This window comes from Balaenoptera physalus, assembly GCF_965194825.1.
Source record: "Balaenoptera physalus genome assembly, chromosome: 1".
Classification (NCBI taxonomy): domain Eukaryota; kingdom Metazoa; phylum Chordata; class Mammalia; order Artiodactyla; family Balaenopteridae; genus Balaenoptera; species Balaenoptera physalus.
The window spans coordinates 188,365,078-188,382,193 of record NC_138882.1 but is presented as its reverse complement, the minus strand read 5'-3'; the positions used below and the strand labels follow the sequence as shown (position 1 = coordinate 188,382,193).

Sequence of the window (17,116 nt, the reverse complement as noted above, 5' to 3'; positions counted from 1 at the left end):
CGCAGTCTTTCTCTAGTGCGGAGAGCGGGGACTACTTGTCGTTGCGGTGCGCGGGCTTCTCATTGCGGTGGCTTCTCTTCTTGCGGAGCACGGGCTCTAGGCACGCAGGCTTCAGTAGTTGTGACTAACGGGCGCAGGCTCAGTATTGTGGCGCATGGGCTTAGTTGCTTCGCGGCATGGGGGATCTTCCCGGGCCAGGGATCAAACCTTTGTCCCCTGCATTGGCAGGCAGATTCTTATCCACTGCACCACCAGGGAAACCCCAAATGCACACATTTAAAGTAAACCAGCTCTCTTTAGCAGTTGCTTCTCATTTCATTTTCTAGTCCTGATCAGTGGGTTTCCCATTTCTCCAGTAAAGCAGAGTGGAACTGAAAGAACGAACTGTTTGGGTGTTTCCTCCAAACCTGGTTTGTGTCTGAGAAGAATGCATCACACCTGTGGGACTGAGGCAGTATTCTGTCTCTCACAGAAAGTTTGTTAGTTGGCCGTGTGGCATCAATCTCTCATTTTGAAAGATTAAGGGTAAATAACCAACAATTTCTTTCTTTGAAAGGCAGTGTAGAGCAGTGGTTAAAAGTATCGACTCTGAAGCCATCCCCACTGGGCTAGAATCCTAGCCCCACTACTTACCAGCTGTGTGATCTTGGACAAGTTACTTAACTTCTCTGTTAACTTCTCTGGCCTTAGTTTCCCCATCTGTAAAATAAGAATAATACTAGTGCCTATCTCATAGCATTGCTCTGCGGATTAAATGAATTAACTTATTTTAGAACAGTGCCTGACACAGTGTGTTACCTATTATTATTCCATTCAATAAACTCTGGAGTTTCACTTAAAAACCATCTAAGCCTTTTCTCAATCCCTATTAAAACATTTTTGGGGGTATGAAATTTCATATGTTGACCACCAGTCCACTGAGGTTGGTTTTTTATTTGCTCAGAAGTAATTTCCTTGAAATTTAAAGGAACACGCTGAATGCTGGTGTTTATCCTAGCTGTCCTTTGTGCCTTTTAGATTTCAGTGATATACTTTCTTTTTCATAATGGTATAGTCTTTTTAGGCTGTCTTCAAAACAGTCTGTTGGAATTGCATTTATTGCTTATCCTGTTTACTCCACATTACTCGGTTTTGTATGGCTAATCTCTTATCAAAGTCCCTTCTAGTCTGTACATGTTATGGCCCATAGGAACGGGAAATGTCATCCCTATTTTTGTACTTTCCCATCAGTTTTTCTGTCTTTAGTGAAGGGCAGATGCATGGTTCAATCTGATTGTTTAATGGTTGTTGAATATTGAGAATTATTATGGAATGTAGATTTCTAATCTGTTCAGGTTCACTGGATATAATAAATTTTGGACTGAGAAAACACAGAGGCAGGGAAGGGAGAAGAGTACAGCAAAGATGTTACGGAGTGGAAGAGCATGGCCTTGTATCCTGACAGACTTTGGTTTGAACTCCAGCACTCACTTACTATTGGACTTGTCACTCTACCTCTCTTAACCTCAGTTTTCTTCTCTGTAAAATGAGATTAATAATAATCCCATTTGAGGGTTGACTGAAGTCACAGGTGTTAAGAGTGTGTGGTGCATATTAAGTGCTCAGTGAATGTTGGTTTCCTTCTCCAAGTCTCTGTATGCAGTTTTGGAAGATTATTGAACTCTTGAATAACAGTAGTTCAAACAAGATATTTTTCCCTTCACTCTTTATTTTGAAAAGTTTCCAACCTATAGGAAAGTTGAAAGAATAATACAGAGAACTCCTTTATAACTCCCATAAAAACTTCACCAAGATACACTGTTAACATTTTGCTGAATTAGCTTTATCTCAGTCTCTTTATATATATATATTTTTGAAGGATTTGAGAGTAAGTTACAGACATCATGATATTTCATCCTAGAATACTTCATCTTGTCTCTCATAAGAGTAAGGTTATTCTCCTACATAACCATAATACCATTATCACACAAGAAGTTTGGTATTGATAAAATATTATTTACTAATACATACCACATTCACAATTCTCCAATTAAAAAAAAAAATCAGGATCCAGTGAAGAAATAGGGAGTGCATTGATTTGTCTCTTTAGTATGCTTTAATTTAGAATGACTCCCTAGCCTTTAAAATTTTTTTTAAACTTTTTACTGGTGTTTAACATACACCCAGAAAGTACACCAATTATGTGTCCAGCTTGGTGAATTTTCACAGAGTGAGCACACACTTGTGTAACCAGTACTCAGATCAAGAAATCAAGCGTTACTGGGACCTCAGAAGCCTCCTTGGTGTCCCTCCCATTACTAGCCAATCCCCCAAAGCTGCCCCTATCCTGACTTGAAATCCATAGATTAATAGCTTTTTGAGTGACCAAGTCTTTGTGGCCAAAAGCTTTACTGTGGAATTCCAATAGATGCGTTGTGGTCAGTTTTGACAAATGTATATACCTGTGTAACCACCACCACAATCAAGATCAAAACAATTCCAGTATTCCTGAATGTTCCCTTACCCTGCTTCCCAGTAAATCCTAGCCTTTGGCCTCAGGAATACTGAACTGCTTTTTATCACTATAGATTATATTTGTCTCTCCTAGGATTACATACGAATGTATTCATAATGTAAATATTCTTTTGTGTCTCACTTTTGCTCATAATAATGTTTGTGAAATTTATATTGTATGTCTCAGTAATTCATTACTTTTTATTAGTGGGTAATATTCCATTGTATAGCTATACCACAGTTTGTTGATCTGTTCACCACTTGATGGATTTGGATTATATTAATTACCTATTGCGTAACAGTGTTATTACAAATTTAGCAGCTTAACGCAGCACACGTTTATTGTCTCACAGTGTCTGTGGGTCAGGAGTCAGGACACAGTTCAGCTGAGTCTCACAAGGCAGCAGTCAAGGTGTCTGCCAGGGCTGTGATCTCATCGGAGTCCTGACTGGGGAAGGATCTGCTTCCTAGCTCATGTGGTTATTGACAGCATTTAGTTCCTTATGGACTTCAGACTGAGGACCTCTTTTTTTTTTTTTTTTTGATAAGGTCCTTTTTTAAAAAAAATATTTATTTATTTATTTATTTATTTTTGGCTGCGTTGGGTCTTCGTTTCTGTGCGAGGGCTTTCTCTAGTTGGGGCGAGCGAGGGCCACTCTTCATCGCGGTGCGTGGGCCTCTCACTATCACGGCCTCTCTTGTTGTGGAGCACGGGCTCCAGACGCGCAGGCTCAGTAGTTGTGGCTCACGGGCCCAGTTGCTCCGTGGCATGTGGGATCTTCCCAGACCAGGGCTCGAACCCGTGTCCACTGCATTGGCAGGCAGATTCTCAACCACTGCGCCACCAGGGAAGCTCTGAGGACCTCTTTTTGTGACTGGCTGTCACCCAGGAGCCGCCCTCAGTTTCTTGCCACGTGGGTCTTCCCAGGATGGCCACTTGCTTCCCCAAAGGCAAGTGGACGTTACAGTCTTAGATATTGTAACCACATGCATGTAATTACATGCATTCTGTCACTGTTACCATACTCTGTTGGCCAGAAGCAAGTCATAGTTCCTTGCCCACACTCAAGGGGACAACACAAGGGCATGAATACAAGGAGGTGGGGATCATGGCAGTCACCTTAGAGTCTTTTCCCCACATGATTGGTTCTAGTTTGGGGCTACTATAAGTATTCAAGTGTGTTTGTGAAGACATATGTTTTCATTTTTCTTGGTAAATACCTATGAGTGTATTTACTGGGTCACATGATAAGTGTATGTTTAGTTCTATAATAAATTGCTTATGTGTTTTGCAAAGTTGTACTATTTTTCATTCCACCAGCAGTGTATGAGCATTCCAGTTGCCCCACATCCATACCAACACTTGGTATTGTCTGTCTGTTTGTGTGTGTGTGTGTGTGTGTGTGTGTGTGTGTGTGTCTGTCTGTCTGTCTGTCTGTCTGTCTGTTTTAATTTTAGCCATTCTAGTGAGTATGTAGTGGTATTTCACTGTGCTTTTAATTTGCATTTCTGTGATGACAAATAACATTAAGCAGCTCTTTTCTTGTGCTTATTGGTAAAGGTTGAGGTTAATTTTTTTTTCCCCATATGGGTATCAGTTATTCCAGCATCATTTGTTGAACAGATTACCCTTTCTCCATTGAATTATCTTGCCATCTTTGTCAAATATAAAAAAATTGTATATAATAGGTTAATTTCTGGACTCTCTTCTGTTCCATTTATCTATGTTTCTCCTAATGTGAAGGAAATACAGTTGACTCTTGAACAGCACGAGTTTGAACTGCCTGGGTCCACTTATACTTGGATTTCTTTTTCAATAAATACATATTATAGTACTACACAATTCATGGTTGGTTGAATCCATAGATGTGGAGGGCTAACTGTAAAGTTATATGTGGATTTTTGACTGCGCGGAGGGTCAGCACCCCTAACCACTGTGTTGTTCAAGGGTCAATCGTACTGTCTTGAATGCTTTAGCCTTATAGTAAATCTTGAAATCAGGTAGTGTAAAGTGTTCTGACTTTATTCTTTTTCAAAATTGTTTTAGCTTTGGTCCATTGCATCTCGATATAAATTTTAGAATCAGTTTATCAGTTCTTACAAAAAAGCTTGCTGGCATTTTTACTGGGATTGTGTGGAATCTATAGATCAGTTTCGGGGAGAATTGACATCTTAACAACATTGATCCTCTGATTCCTTAAAATGATATATGTCTCCATTTAGGTCTTTGATTTTTCTCAGAAGTATTTTATAGTTTTAAGCGTGTAGATCATGTACACATTCTGTTAAATTTCTCTCTAAATATTTCATTTTTTTGTATTTATGGATTTTATGTTTAAATTTCATTTTTAATTGTTCAGTGCTAGTATATAGAAATAAAATTGAGTTTGTATGTTGGCCTTATATCTGCAGCCTTGTTAAGCTTATTTGTAATTCTAATAGTTTTTTGGGTAGATTCCTTATTTCTCTGTAGATGATTATGTCATCTGCAAGTAAAGACAGCTTTACTTCTTGCTTTCCAATTTGTATGCCCTTTTTTTTTCTTGCTTTATTGCACTGTGCAGGGCTTTTAATACAATGTTAAAAGAAATATTGGGAGTAGACATTCTTGCCTTATTCCTGATCTTAGGGAAAATGCACTCAATCTTTCATGTTTAAATATGATGTTAGCTATAGGTTTTTTAATTTCTAAATTTTAAAAAATTTTTATTTTTGGCTGTGTTGGGTCTTCATTGCTGTGCGTGGGCTTTATCTAGCTGTGGCGAGCAGGGGCTACTCTTTGTTGCGGTGCACAGGCTTCTCATTGCGGCGGCTTCTCTTCTTGTGGAGCACGGACTCTAGGCGCACGGGATTCAGTAGTTGCAGCATGCGGGCTCAGTAGTTGCGGCACATGGGCTCTAGAGCTCAGGCTCAGTAGCTGTGGCGCACGGGCCTAGTTGCTCCACGGCATGTGGGCCTTTCCCAGACCAGGGATCAAACCCATGTCCCCTGCGTTGGCAGGCGGATTCTTAACCACTGTGCCACCAGGGAAGTCCCAGCCATAGGTTTTTTTTGAAGGTCCCCTTTATCTAGTAGAGGGGATTCAATTTTTGTTTTTAATTTGCTTAGTTTTTTTTTTAATCATATGTGTTTTGAATGTTGTCAGGTGCTCTTTTTGCTGTCTGGCTAGTTGATTCTATTGTTTTCCTCCTTTATTCTGTTAATATGTGATTTACGTTGATTGATTTTTCAAATGTTAGACCACTCTTGCATTTGTTGGATAAATTCCACTTTGTCATGATGTATTACCCTTTTTATTGATATATAATGCTGGATTTGATTTGGCAATATTTTGTTAAGGATTTTCACATTTATGTTTATGAGGGATATTGATTTGTAGTTGGTGTGTGTGTGTGTGTGTGTGTGTGTGTGTGTGTGTGTGTGTGTGTGAAATCTATGTCTGGTTTTGTTGTCAAGGTAATGCTGGCCTATCAGAATGAATTGGGAATTTTTACCTATTTTTTTGGCTGTGCCACGCATCTTACAGGGTCTCAGTTCCCAGACCGGGGATTGAACCCGGGCCATGGCAGTGAAAGCCTGGAATCCTAGCCACTAGGCCACCAGGGAACCCCCACCCCCCGACCTTTTTTTTTCTACTGTACTTTCTGAAATAGTTTATTATAAGACTGCTATAATTTTTTTCTTAAATGTTTGATAGAATTCACCAGTGAAGCCACCTGGGCCTAGAGTTTTCTTTTAAAATTTTTGTTGTAAACTTAATTTCTTTTTATTATTTATTTATTTATTTTGGCTGCACCAGGTGTTAGTTGCGGCATGTGGACTTCTTAGTTGTGGCATGCATGCAGGATCTAGTTCCCCGGCCAGGGATTGAACCTGGGCCCCCTTCATTGGGAGCATGGAGTCATACTCAGTGGATCTCCAGGGAAGTCCCTTAATTTCTTTTTAAATTAAGTATTTTAAAATTATGTTTTAAATTATTAATTATGTATTTTACAAACAGATATAAGGCTATTAAGCTTTTCTGTTTTTGTCCTAGGGTCAGCTTTGGCATATTGTGTCTCAAGGAATTTGCAGTCATTTGCAGTTGTCAAATTTGTTTGTAAGGGTTTTCATAATATTCCCTTATCTTTTTTTTTTAAATTTTTATTTATTTATCTTATGGCTGCGTTGGGTCTTCGTTGCTGCACGTGGGCTTTCTCTCTAGTTGCAGCGAGCAGGGGCTCATGTTTGTTGCGGTGCGCGGGCTTCTCATTGTGGTGGCTTCTCTTTGTTGCAGGCTGTAGTGTGCGAGCTTCAGTAGTTGAGGCACATGGCTCAGTAGTTGTGGCTCGCGGGCTCTAGAGTGCAGGCTCAGTAGTTATGGCACACGGGCCTAGTTGTTCCGTGGCATGTGGGATGTTCCTGGACCAGGGCTTGAACCTGTGTCCCCTGCATTGGCAGGTGGATTCTTAACCACTGCGCCACCAGGGAAGTCCCTCCCTTATCTTTTAAATGTATATAAAGTACACAGAGATTTCCCCTTTTTCATTCCTAATATTGGAAATTAATGTCTTTTTTAATTGATCAGTCTGCATACAGATTTATCAATTTTAGTATTCTTCAGAACACCAGTTTTTATTTCATTGATTTTTCTCTGTTGTTTGTAAGTTTTAAATTTTATTTCTTCCTATTTACTTTGGGTTTCATTTGTTCTTATTTTTCTAGCTTCTTTTCTAAAGTGACTAACTAAACTGTAAACTTCCTTCTAAGCACGGCTTTAGTTGCATTCCACAAATTTAGATGTGTTGTGTTTTCATTGTCATTCAGTTCAGAATATTTTCTTACTTCCCCTGTAATTTCTTCTTTGACCCATAGATTATGTAGAAGTCTGTTTAATTTCCAAACATTTGAAATTTTTCCGTATTTTTTTCTGTGATTTCTAGTTTAATCCTATTGTGATCAGAGAACATTTTCTATATGATTTCAAGTCTTGTAAATTTATTTTATGGTCTGTCTTGATGAATGTTCCTTATGAACTTGAAAATACATTTTACCGTTGAACAATATAGGTTTTTACTGTGCAGGCCCACTTAAAAGCTTCTTTGATAAATACATTCTTCATTACTACACTGTTTGCAGTTGGTTGAGTCTGTGGATGGGGAACCTTGGATATGGAGGGTCAACTGTAAAGTTATATGTGGATTTCTGACTGTGTGTGGGTCGCTCCCCCTCACTCCCTTGTTCAAGGGTCAACTGTAATGCATATCTTGCTGCTGTTGGGTGAAGTGTTCTGCGAATGTTATTAGGCCATGTTGGTTGATAATATTATTTAGGTCTTCTGTATCCTTACTGACTTTTTGATTAAGGTGAGAAGATTATTAAAGTCCCCAACTATAACTATGGATTTGTCTTTTTATGTTTTAAATTCGGTCTGATTTACTTTATGTGTTTTGAAACTATTATGTGTGCATACTTATACAGGATTATTATGTCTTCTTAATTGACTCCTTTATTTTGGAAATGTCCTTGTTTATCATTGGTAATATCTTTTAGTTTGAAGTTGCCTGAGATTAATATTTCCACTACAGCTTTCTTATGATTAGTGTTTGCATGGTATATCATTTTCCATCCTTTGGCTTTTTAGCTATGTGTGTCTTTTTGTTTAAAATGGGATTCTTGTAGGCAATATGTAGCTTCATCTTGCATTTTCTCCCCACCCAGTCTGACAATCTCTTCCTTTTAATTGGAGTGTTTTAACTTTTCTTGTGGTACAAGTATACTGTTGACAAATTCTAGCTTTTTTTTTTTCCTTTTGAAAAAATCTTTAATTTGTATTCATTTTTGAAAGGTATTTTCATTGGATATAGAATTCTAGGTCGACAGTCATGTTGTATCTGCCCACCCCCCCGCCCCGCCCTCTGTGGGCATTTTAAAGATACTATTTTTTTTGAAATCTCAGATGGGTGAGTTTTTATGTTTTTTTTTTTTTTTTAAACACAAACACAATGTGCACGTGACCTGTCTATTCATTTTCTTTGTTGTGCAGCCTGGCGTTGGGATTGGCGACTCTGATGGCCAGCGGGGCTGCTCTTTCCACAGTGGCTTTGAGTTCTTGGAGTAATCTCAGCACAGTAAGATTTGTTTCACATCAGCAGCCCTTCAAGCTCCTTGAAGTTGTGAACCAGGAACTTCTGGAAGCCACTGGGCAGCATGAGCTTTGTTTTCTTGTTGCTCCCATAACCAATGTTGGGCATCAAGATCTGGCCCTTGAATTTCCTGCGCACCCTGTTGTCAGTGCTTCTCGATGTCTGCCAGTTCCGCTTAATTTTGACATATTGGTCTGACTGGTGTGGGTTGAACTTCTTGGTCTTTTTGACGATCTTGAGCTTCACGAGGGCTTTGAGGACAGCCATGGTGGCCGCCACCTCTGTAGGCAGCGCCAAGGAAGAGCTAAAGATACCGTTCCATTGTATTTTTTTTGGCTTGCACAGTTGCTGATCAGAAGTCTGAAGTCATTCTTAATTTTGATTCATTTTTTTCTGGCTACTTATAGGATTTTCCCCTTTTCATGAATTTTTAGCATTTGATTATGGTGTACCTTAGTCGCTTTTGTGTTTGTTCTGCTTGGAGTGTGTTGAGCTTCTTGGATCTGTGAGTTTGTAGTTTTCATCAAACTTGGAAATTTTTCAGCCATTATTTCTTCAAATATTTTTCTTTTTTTGGTCTTTTTTCCCCCTCTCTGTCCTTCATTTTGCTCAGTTTCTGTTCCTATGTTTTCAAGTGCACTTACTTATTTCTCTGCAGTATCTAACCTATTGTCATTACCATTCAGTGAAATTTTTATTTCAGATATGTTTTTTCATCTCTGGAAGTTCTACTTTCTTTGTATACCTCACATTTCTCTCCTTACCATGACCATGTTTTCCTTTAAATTCTTTTCTTTTTTATTTATTGAGGTTTACTCGACATACCACGTTATGTTAATTTCAGGTGTACAACATGATGTGATATTTGTATTTTTTAAATGAGTTAAATTCTTGAATAAAGTTATGACACCTGTCTTAATGCTCTTGTTTGCTAATTTTTCTTATTATTATAGGTCACAGTTTCCTGCTTCTTGACACATGTTGAGATTTTTCATTACGTACTGGGTGCTGTGAATTTTACATCGTTGAGGGTCTGGATTGTGATCTTTAAAGAGTGTTGAGTTTTGTTCTGGTGGGTGATTAAGTTACTTTTGGTTCATTCTGATTCTTTCAAGTCCTGATCTAGGGTCGCTTTTATCCTAGGGGTGATCTGACCGCGCCTCCCCCCCGCAAGATGTGGCCCTTCCAGGTCTCTACCAAAGGCCCTGATCGAGCAGGGAGGATGTTCCACTCTGGTGCTTGGGGCTTGTGAGACCTGTGAGGGTTCTGGGAACTGTTCAGCTTGCAGCTTCTTCATCAATCTTTTTTCAGTCTCGTGGAGTGTCATTCTATGCATGTACAAATTTTAATATTCAGTAGAGACTTAAGGAAACCTCTGTGCAGATTTCTGGAGCTTCCTTTCTGCAAAGCTCCCTCCTCTCTGGAACCCTGTCCTGCACCTTTCAGCTGACTTAGCCTCCCTGAACTCCAGTCTGTTTCCTCAATCTGTTGCTGTGATCTGCTGGGATTCCCCCCTCCCACCACTGCCCCCGCCCTGGCTCCTTGGTCTGAAATGTGCAGAAACCTGGCAGAAGCCAGGGCGGTCTTAGGGCTCATATCATTTGTTTCTGTTCTGTCAGGAATCAAAGTCCTGTATTGCCTGCTGTCCAGTGTCTACAAACAGTGGTGCCATTTATTTTGTTTAGTTTTCTAGTTGTTTACAGTGGGAGGGTAAACCTGGTCCCTATTACTTCATCATAGGGCAGACTCTGTTGGTTCATTTTGAGCAGACGAATGATATAACTTCCATGATCCTCATCTCATCCTGAATGTGGGGTGTTGGTATTATTCCCATTATTCCCGTGGATGAGGAACTGAGGTTCAGAGAGGTTGACCAGTATACCCACAGCCCCTCAGTGATTAATGCCAAAGGTCATGCACTTGCCACTATACCAGTGCCTCTCCAACAACATTTGTTGAATTGAATCTTATTCTTCCCAGCAAAGAACTATAGGCCATATCTTGCCTAGGGCATACCCAGAGCTACACAGTCATTGGCAGGTGTAGGATGAGTGCTGCTAGAACTGAGTGTTCTTCTGGTTGCTCAGATCTGAGCTGTGTGTGCAGTTGATCTTTGCTTTGCATCAGGGTCAGCACGTGGGCACACCTCCTGGCTGGGGAAGGTCAATGCCTGGACAGCAGGAGTGAGAGCGCCTTTTGTCTCTACCAAACTGACGCGTTTCTCTCCCTGCCACTGTGCCCTTTTTTTGTTTGCCTGCTTGTTTTTTAAAGCATTCTGATGCTTTTTCTCTTCCTCCTGCCTGCTCTCTGCATTCTGGCCCCTGAGGATCCTGACTGCGGATTGCCTTAGAGCCTACTTCTTCTTCCTCAGCTGGTGATTTCTAAACCTTACTATTACTATTATTATTTTTAAAACCATAAACCACCCTGTCAAGATTTTTCAGGATTAAGTTGGAATTTAATTTGTAGGGATTTGTTTCAGGCTGGAAAATAGACTTGACCACTTAAAGGGGGGTCGATGTAGGGGCAGGTGTTTGAGAAGTATTGGACTTTCACAAAAGCTGGCCTGATGAGACTCACGGACCTGTGTGAGCTTAGTTCAGCTTCTGACAAGCAGTTGCCCGCTCAGGCCTTTGCCCTCTTTTGAAGCAGCGTCATGTAAAAGATGGGAGTCTGTCTTCCTCCTCATTATGAGGAAGCGGAATGGTCAGGATTCTCCCAGGGGTCCTGTTGGTGTTTGGATGGAATAGTTCTTCATTGTGTCCATTGCAGGACATTTAGCCTCCCAAGCCTCTGCCCTCTAAATGCCGATGGGACTCCCTGGTCACTGTGACAGCCAGAAACACCTCCACACATTTTTAAATGCCCCTGCGGGGGTGATTGTGCCCCAGGGTTGAGAACCGTTGGGTCGTGACATTGCTTTGAGAGTGGCCAGGTTTGTGGTTTGGTGTAGGTGAACTGTTCCAGGGAAAGACACTGCTATGGTCCTTTGCTTGCTTCATTTTGGCTTATGTATATAAAGTGGTTCCTTTGGTTTAATTTTTTAAATTAAAAAATTAATTAAGCCCATATTTATTGAGTACAAGTGACATTCTAAGTGCTAAAGATACGCCTTCACTAAGGTGGTAAAGTGCCTGCCTTCAAAGAACTTAAAGGATAGACAGATAATAAACTAGTTATATAATGAAGAATTTCAGATGCTATTATCAAGGAAATCAATGTGCAGAGCAGTAAAGAGGAATGAAGTCTGTCTTGGTCATCAAGACATAGTTTTCTAAAGGACACAGGAGATGGGGATGGTCCATTTTAGATTACAGATATTTCAACATGAGCTGGCGAATCATCTAGAATGTAATCATATTGGGCAATTCCCAGATTGGCGAGAAGTCCTCTGTGAGTTAACTGGTAAGGTCTGACCGACCTCAGACAGTACCGTGAGTTGGAATACGGGTGCGGAAATGCTTGTTCCTTTCTAAGCAGCCTCCGAGATTGAGTTTGGAGGTTGGGCTTTGGTGTGCTGAGACCCCAGAAGGCTCTGTGAAGCCAAGGTTTGAAGAATTTGGAGAGTGTTGCTGTTTAAATTCCTTGGTGGGGATATGCACACACATGTGTGCTCCTTGTACGCCTTGAATATCCCTGGAAGAATATATAAGGAGCCAACATCAGTGCTGTGTCCCCAAGGAAGAGGAGGCTGTTGGGATGAAAGGGAAGCTTCCTTTTAAATTTTTTTAGTATTTAATTTTTTAAAGCAGAATATATTTACATGGCTCACAGTTTAGAAAGGTACAGAAGTGTATACGATGAAAGAGACTTACTTGGTACTGTATATTGCTTAAAGTTTTTCCTCTGGCAGACATTAGCTATTCAGGGGATGAACTAATTTTAAGGGAAGTTCCTTGGAGATAATGACTCAGTGATTAGTTGTATCTCAGGAAGAAAGTTTTGGTTTAAATCAGAATCAGGCTTCCTAAATATTAAAGCTGTTTGTGTTAGTTTGGTTCATCTAGTCAAATAACCTACATTATTATTTATGGGGTAGCATTAAGGTTGTTGCTTACTAAAATGTAGTCTAAACAAAACTCGATTATTTTGATTAAGTTGGAGGGCTCAAATCATCTTAGTACCAGTTACTACCTGAGTCATCATGGGCAAGTTATTTAACCTCCCTTGCCTCAGTTTCCTCATCAGCAATAATTTCATACATTTATTATGAGAATGAAATGAAGAAGGAGCTAAATAAATGTTAGCGCTTAGTATTTACCAAATGGAGTGAAGGAAGCCCTCAGGAAGGTAGTGAACTTTATATAACCCATTCAGACCAAATCTGTTCTGCTCTTTATTGCCCATTCATTCATTCAGCAAATATCTATGGAAGGCCTAATCTATGCCTGATGCTGTCCTAGGCCCCAGGGATACAGTGATGAGCAAACACAGACAGTTTCTGCCCATGTGGAGTTTATAATCTGGCGAGGGACGCAGACATCGATCGGCTATCACACACTTAAAGTTGCAGTTCTGCCCAGCCCTTGAAGGAGAGGTATACGGTGTGAGTGTATATTAGGGAGATTTGACCGTGTCATGGCTGTCAGAGAAGGAATGCTTCCCCAAAGAAGTGACTTAACTGAAATCTGAAGGATGAATCAGATTGTCAGAGGGATGGGAGGGAATACCTGGTGCAAAGTCCCATTGACAGAGGAAGCAAAGGCCAGTATGTCTGTTCTGCGCAGAGCTGGGGTACGTGGTGCCACGCAGACCTGATATGTAGTCAGAGAAGACGCGTGGCCAAGCTGAGAAGGCTTTTCTATATTAGCGTTGTTGTTGTTTACTGGGGTGGGTCGGTGGATGAGATCGGATTATCATTTTGAAGTGATAGTCTGTTTGCTGTGTGGAAAATGACTTAGAAGAGAGCCAGCATGGATGTGCGTGAGCTGATTAGAAGGCTATTGCCGTGGTCCAGGCAGGAGGTTTTTGGAAGCTTGGACCTAAGTGATGGCAGAAGAAATGGAGAGAAGTGGATGATTGATTCCACGGATATTTAGGAAGGCGTATTGGCAGGACTTGCTCTGGCAAGTGAGGGGAAGAGCTGTCAGGGATGGCCTTTTGGATTCTAGTTTGCATATTTTGGTGGAAGGTTGTGACATTCACCCAGACAGGGAACAGTGGAAGCGGACACATGTGGCGGAGGGAGAGGATTATGAATCTGTTATGGGATTTGTTAAGTCCAAGAGAAGGCAGGAAGGCAGTTGGGTGTAGAACTCAGAGGGGTCTGGGCTAGAGATCTGAACGCATGAGCTTATTGATGCCTGGAACCTTAGGAGGGAGGGACAGTGGGGGAGGGAGGAAGGGAAAGCTTGCTCAGGTTCTCTGAGACTTTCTAGTTAGTTTCTACACTTTCTAGTTAGTTTCATGCTGGCTGACCTTCTTGTCCTGGCAGAAGAAGGGGCTCTTGAGACAGGACTTTGGATGAGGAGATAGAGTCCTTCCAGCAGAGTCCTTGCTGCTGTGCCCTGTGCCCACTGTGTGGTAGCAACTGGGCATGAGGAAATCTTTGGGGACCCTCTGTGGACTGGACTTTTTCCTCTTCCACCTTCTATCCTTTTTCCCAGGAGGCTTGGCACTTGCCATCTGACTAGCTGGGAGGAGTTTGGAGGCTGGCTCCTGAGACCCACAGATTAGCTCATTTGTCTGGATATTATCTGTAGATAATTGGAAATTGGTTTGAACATCAGTAACAGTAAACTAATCATAACTCTCTCAAGCTGCTTGTTTCCTTCTCTTGGAGATTTGTAGATTTCCTCCCAGTCTGTCTGTCTCTGTCTCTGTCTCTCCCTTTCTCTGAATTCTGGCCAGATCAACCAAGGGTTGAAGGTAAGTGCGAGGGTGAGGGGAGAGATCCAGAGAAGGAAACAGACTAGGGCCAGGCGAGTGGGCCACATGCTGCCTGGCTGTGGGTTGCTCTGTTTATCTGTCAGCTTGTCACTAGCTTATTTACAGAAAGGATTTAAACTCGGCTTTCTTTACTGCTGGGTATTGGTATCCTTAGTGACAGGTGATAAATAGGAACCAGTGTCCATAGTTTGCTGCTTCCTTGGCTCCAAATAGATGCCCAGAGAAAATGCTGAGTGTGGGCAACTGGGGCCCCCTTGTGGCTGAATCTGGTTCTCCACTTTTGCTCTGCTCTCGCTGGTCAGTGTGGCAGGGAGACATGGCAAAAGGGAAGTTTGGCTTTCACTTAAAGCCTTTTGTGGACTTTCCTATTGCTGCGGATTTTGTGATGGTCCCCAGCCCCTGCTGCTCAGCTGCCGGGGCCCTCCTAAGCTAAATGCAGCCTTCTTGAGGTGCCGTGACAGTAAACCCAGAAACAGTCTCTTAGTGTTCACTGGCAAATTCAGGCTGTTCGGGCTGCTTCTTACAGGTAACCCACCACAGAGCTCTCTGCGGTATGGAAAACTGGTGAGAAATACGAGAAGTAGTTGTTTGTGTGTGTTGCTCGAGAATGGCACACCTTTGGTTTTTTTGATGTCCATTGGGTGGCACTGCGATCTTACTTTTGTTTTTATTTTTCTTTGCAGCCAAGCTCTACTCCAGGAAGTGAAAATGTGGCGCCTCGAGAGCCGCTGGTAAGAAGCCATGATATATAGTATAATTTTCTAATAATTAAAATACTGAGTTTCAAGAAACCTTATGCTCCTATAGTTTTGCATCAGTAGTGCCCCTTTAGGAGTAGGTGCTCTGTGGAGACAGCCCGCGAGTGACCTCTGACTTCTGATTCCTCTTCTGGCACTCAGGGATTAGCGAGATCGCCCCTTAGTAAAGCCTGGTCTTTTCTGGAACGGAAAGCATCCACCCCAGGTGTGGTGATGCACCATTTTACTTGTTTGAATCAGTGGTAATTAGTGGGATGCCTGAAACCTTTGGAGGCTGAGCTGGAGTGAGGTTGCTGGGCCTGACCAAGTAGCTGCTTGATTGTCTGAAATAGCCATTCTGCTCCTCAGGGTGAGGGCACTTCAGGTGGCCTTTGAAGAACAGATAAGGGAGAGAGTTCCATTTTTGCCTGGTCAGTAATTAGGTTTGTGATACTCATTTCCAACATTATCTGCTTATACTGTTGATAGGGAAGAGGCCTACTAAGTACTGAAGATAATTTTCTTTACAGAGTGCTTTTGCTTTGGTGGTCTGAGTGAGAGCACTGCCCGCCCGCCCACCCACCCCATTTTCATTGTACTTTGCATTTCAAGGCGTGCTGCAAATCCTGATGGCTGGGTATTAAGACCTGTTATGTACAGGGAATTCCCTGGTGGTCCACTGGTTAGGACTCTGCGCTTTCACTGCCGAGGGGCCGGGTTCAATCCCTGGTTAGGGAACTAAGATCCCACAAGCCGTACGGTGTGGCCAAAAAAAAAGAAAAACAAAAAAGACCTGTACAAACCAGATAAGTTTTATGGAGGGGCCAGCTTTAGGTTTAACTTTTCAGAGCTTTTTCTTTCTTTGAATAGTGATAGCAAGCTTAGGGATGTACCACCAAGCTTTTGTTTCAGCAGGGCCTGTAGTTTCACCTGTTTTTCTTCCCTCTCCTTCTGGCGGTAGTGGGAGGGGATGACGTGAGGCCCTTAGCTGGTATGCACAAATCTGAATTTCAGTCTGTGCTAAGGCTTTCCAAGGCAGAAGGCAAGTTGGGTTTGACTGAGCTGGAGGAAGGCCTGGGTGATAGCAGCCCGGCCAGGACTGTTTGAGGGGAGCCCTGTTGTCCTGCATGTCACCTGCTTTTTCCAAGTGCAGCTCGCTTCCCACCACTCCCGGGTGGCTTCATTTCTCTCTTTTGGTGTTGCCTGGGTCCTTCCTTGCCGTCTCAGTGGTGTAAAAGCCAGAGGAGCCTTCGCTTTGCCAGCCCCTTAGGTAGGGAACTGGTTTCCCGTGGGGCCTGCCTCGGCGCCCCTCAGGCCGGAGTTGTGGATGTGGCTTCGGACTGAAGTTCAAGCTGGACACTCCAGTCCTCTTCAGTCCTTTATTCCTCAGTCTCTTTTTACATTTTTATCTACGGATTTAGCTACTGATCACCAGAAGATTGGCTGGACCTCCTTTTGGGGCATGATTGTATAAACTTCTGGGCATTCTTTCTAGCAACGAGCCCTGGGCAATTGGCAGCCTCGCTGATTTCTGGGTACTTGGAGCCCTGCAGCCCCTTGGCTCTGCTAGTGTTTCTGCGCACTGCTCTTCTGCTGTACTCTGCATCTGTTTGTTGGTTGGTTGGTTGTATTTTTCTTTCTTTCTTTTCTGGGAGGCCCTGAGCAGTCTTCAAACCCTAGTAGCCTGCGATCGTCCAGAGTTCAGACTCATTCTCTCAAGGCTAACTCTACAATAACCTTATATTTAATTAATATTTTTTCCCCTCTTTACGTACTTGCTGCATAATTGCTCAGAGGAAAGAAAACACATAGCAGCAATTTATATATATATAAAAAAACAATAATTAAAAAAAAACCCCGAAATAAACTCCC

General features: G+C 41.9%; 1 protein-coding gene and 1 long non-coding RNA gene across 8 annotated transcripts in view; one reads left to right on the top strand and one right to left on the bottom strand.

Moving 5' to 3' along the window:
• The window catches only part of PEX14 (peroxisomal biogenesis factor 14), a 139,577-nt gene that overhangs the window by 1,954 nt on the left and 120,507 nt on the right, over positions 1-17,116 (top strand). For 3 of the 7 annotated variants that reach the window (XM_082461327.1, XM_082461321.1, XM_082461322.1), the window contains exons 2-3: positions 8,519-8,603; positions 15,191-15,238. The exons of 2 other annotated variants lie outside the window; for them this stretch is intronic. In XM_082461327.1, the coding sequence (XP_082317453.1) occupies positions 8,544-8,603; positions 15,191-15,238 (108 nt within the window). In that variant the 5' untranslated portion in view covers positions 8,519-8,543. The remainder of the gene's footprint in view (positions 1-8,518; positions 8,604-15,190; positions 15,239-17,116) is intronic. 2 more of the 7 variants (XM_082461324.1, XM_082461323.1) reach the window with 1 other exon arrangement.
• On the bottom strand, positions 42-3,870 carry LOC309660748. Its single transcript, XR_014263587.1, has 2 exons — positions 3,357-3,870; positions 42-3,016 (listed from the first exon to the last, which is right to left on the bottom strand). It is a non-coding gene; the product is annotated as an uncharacterized lncRNA (long non-coding RNA).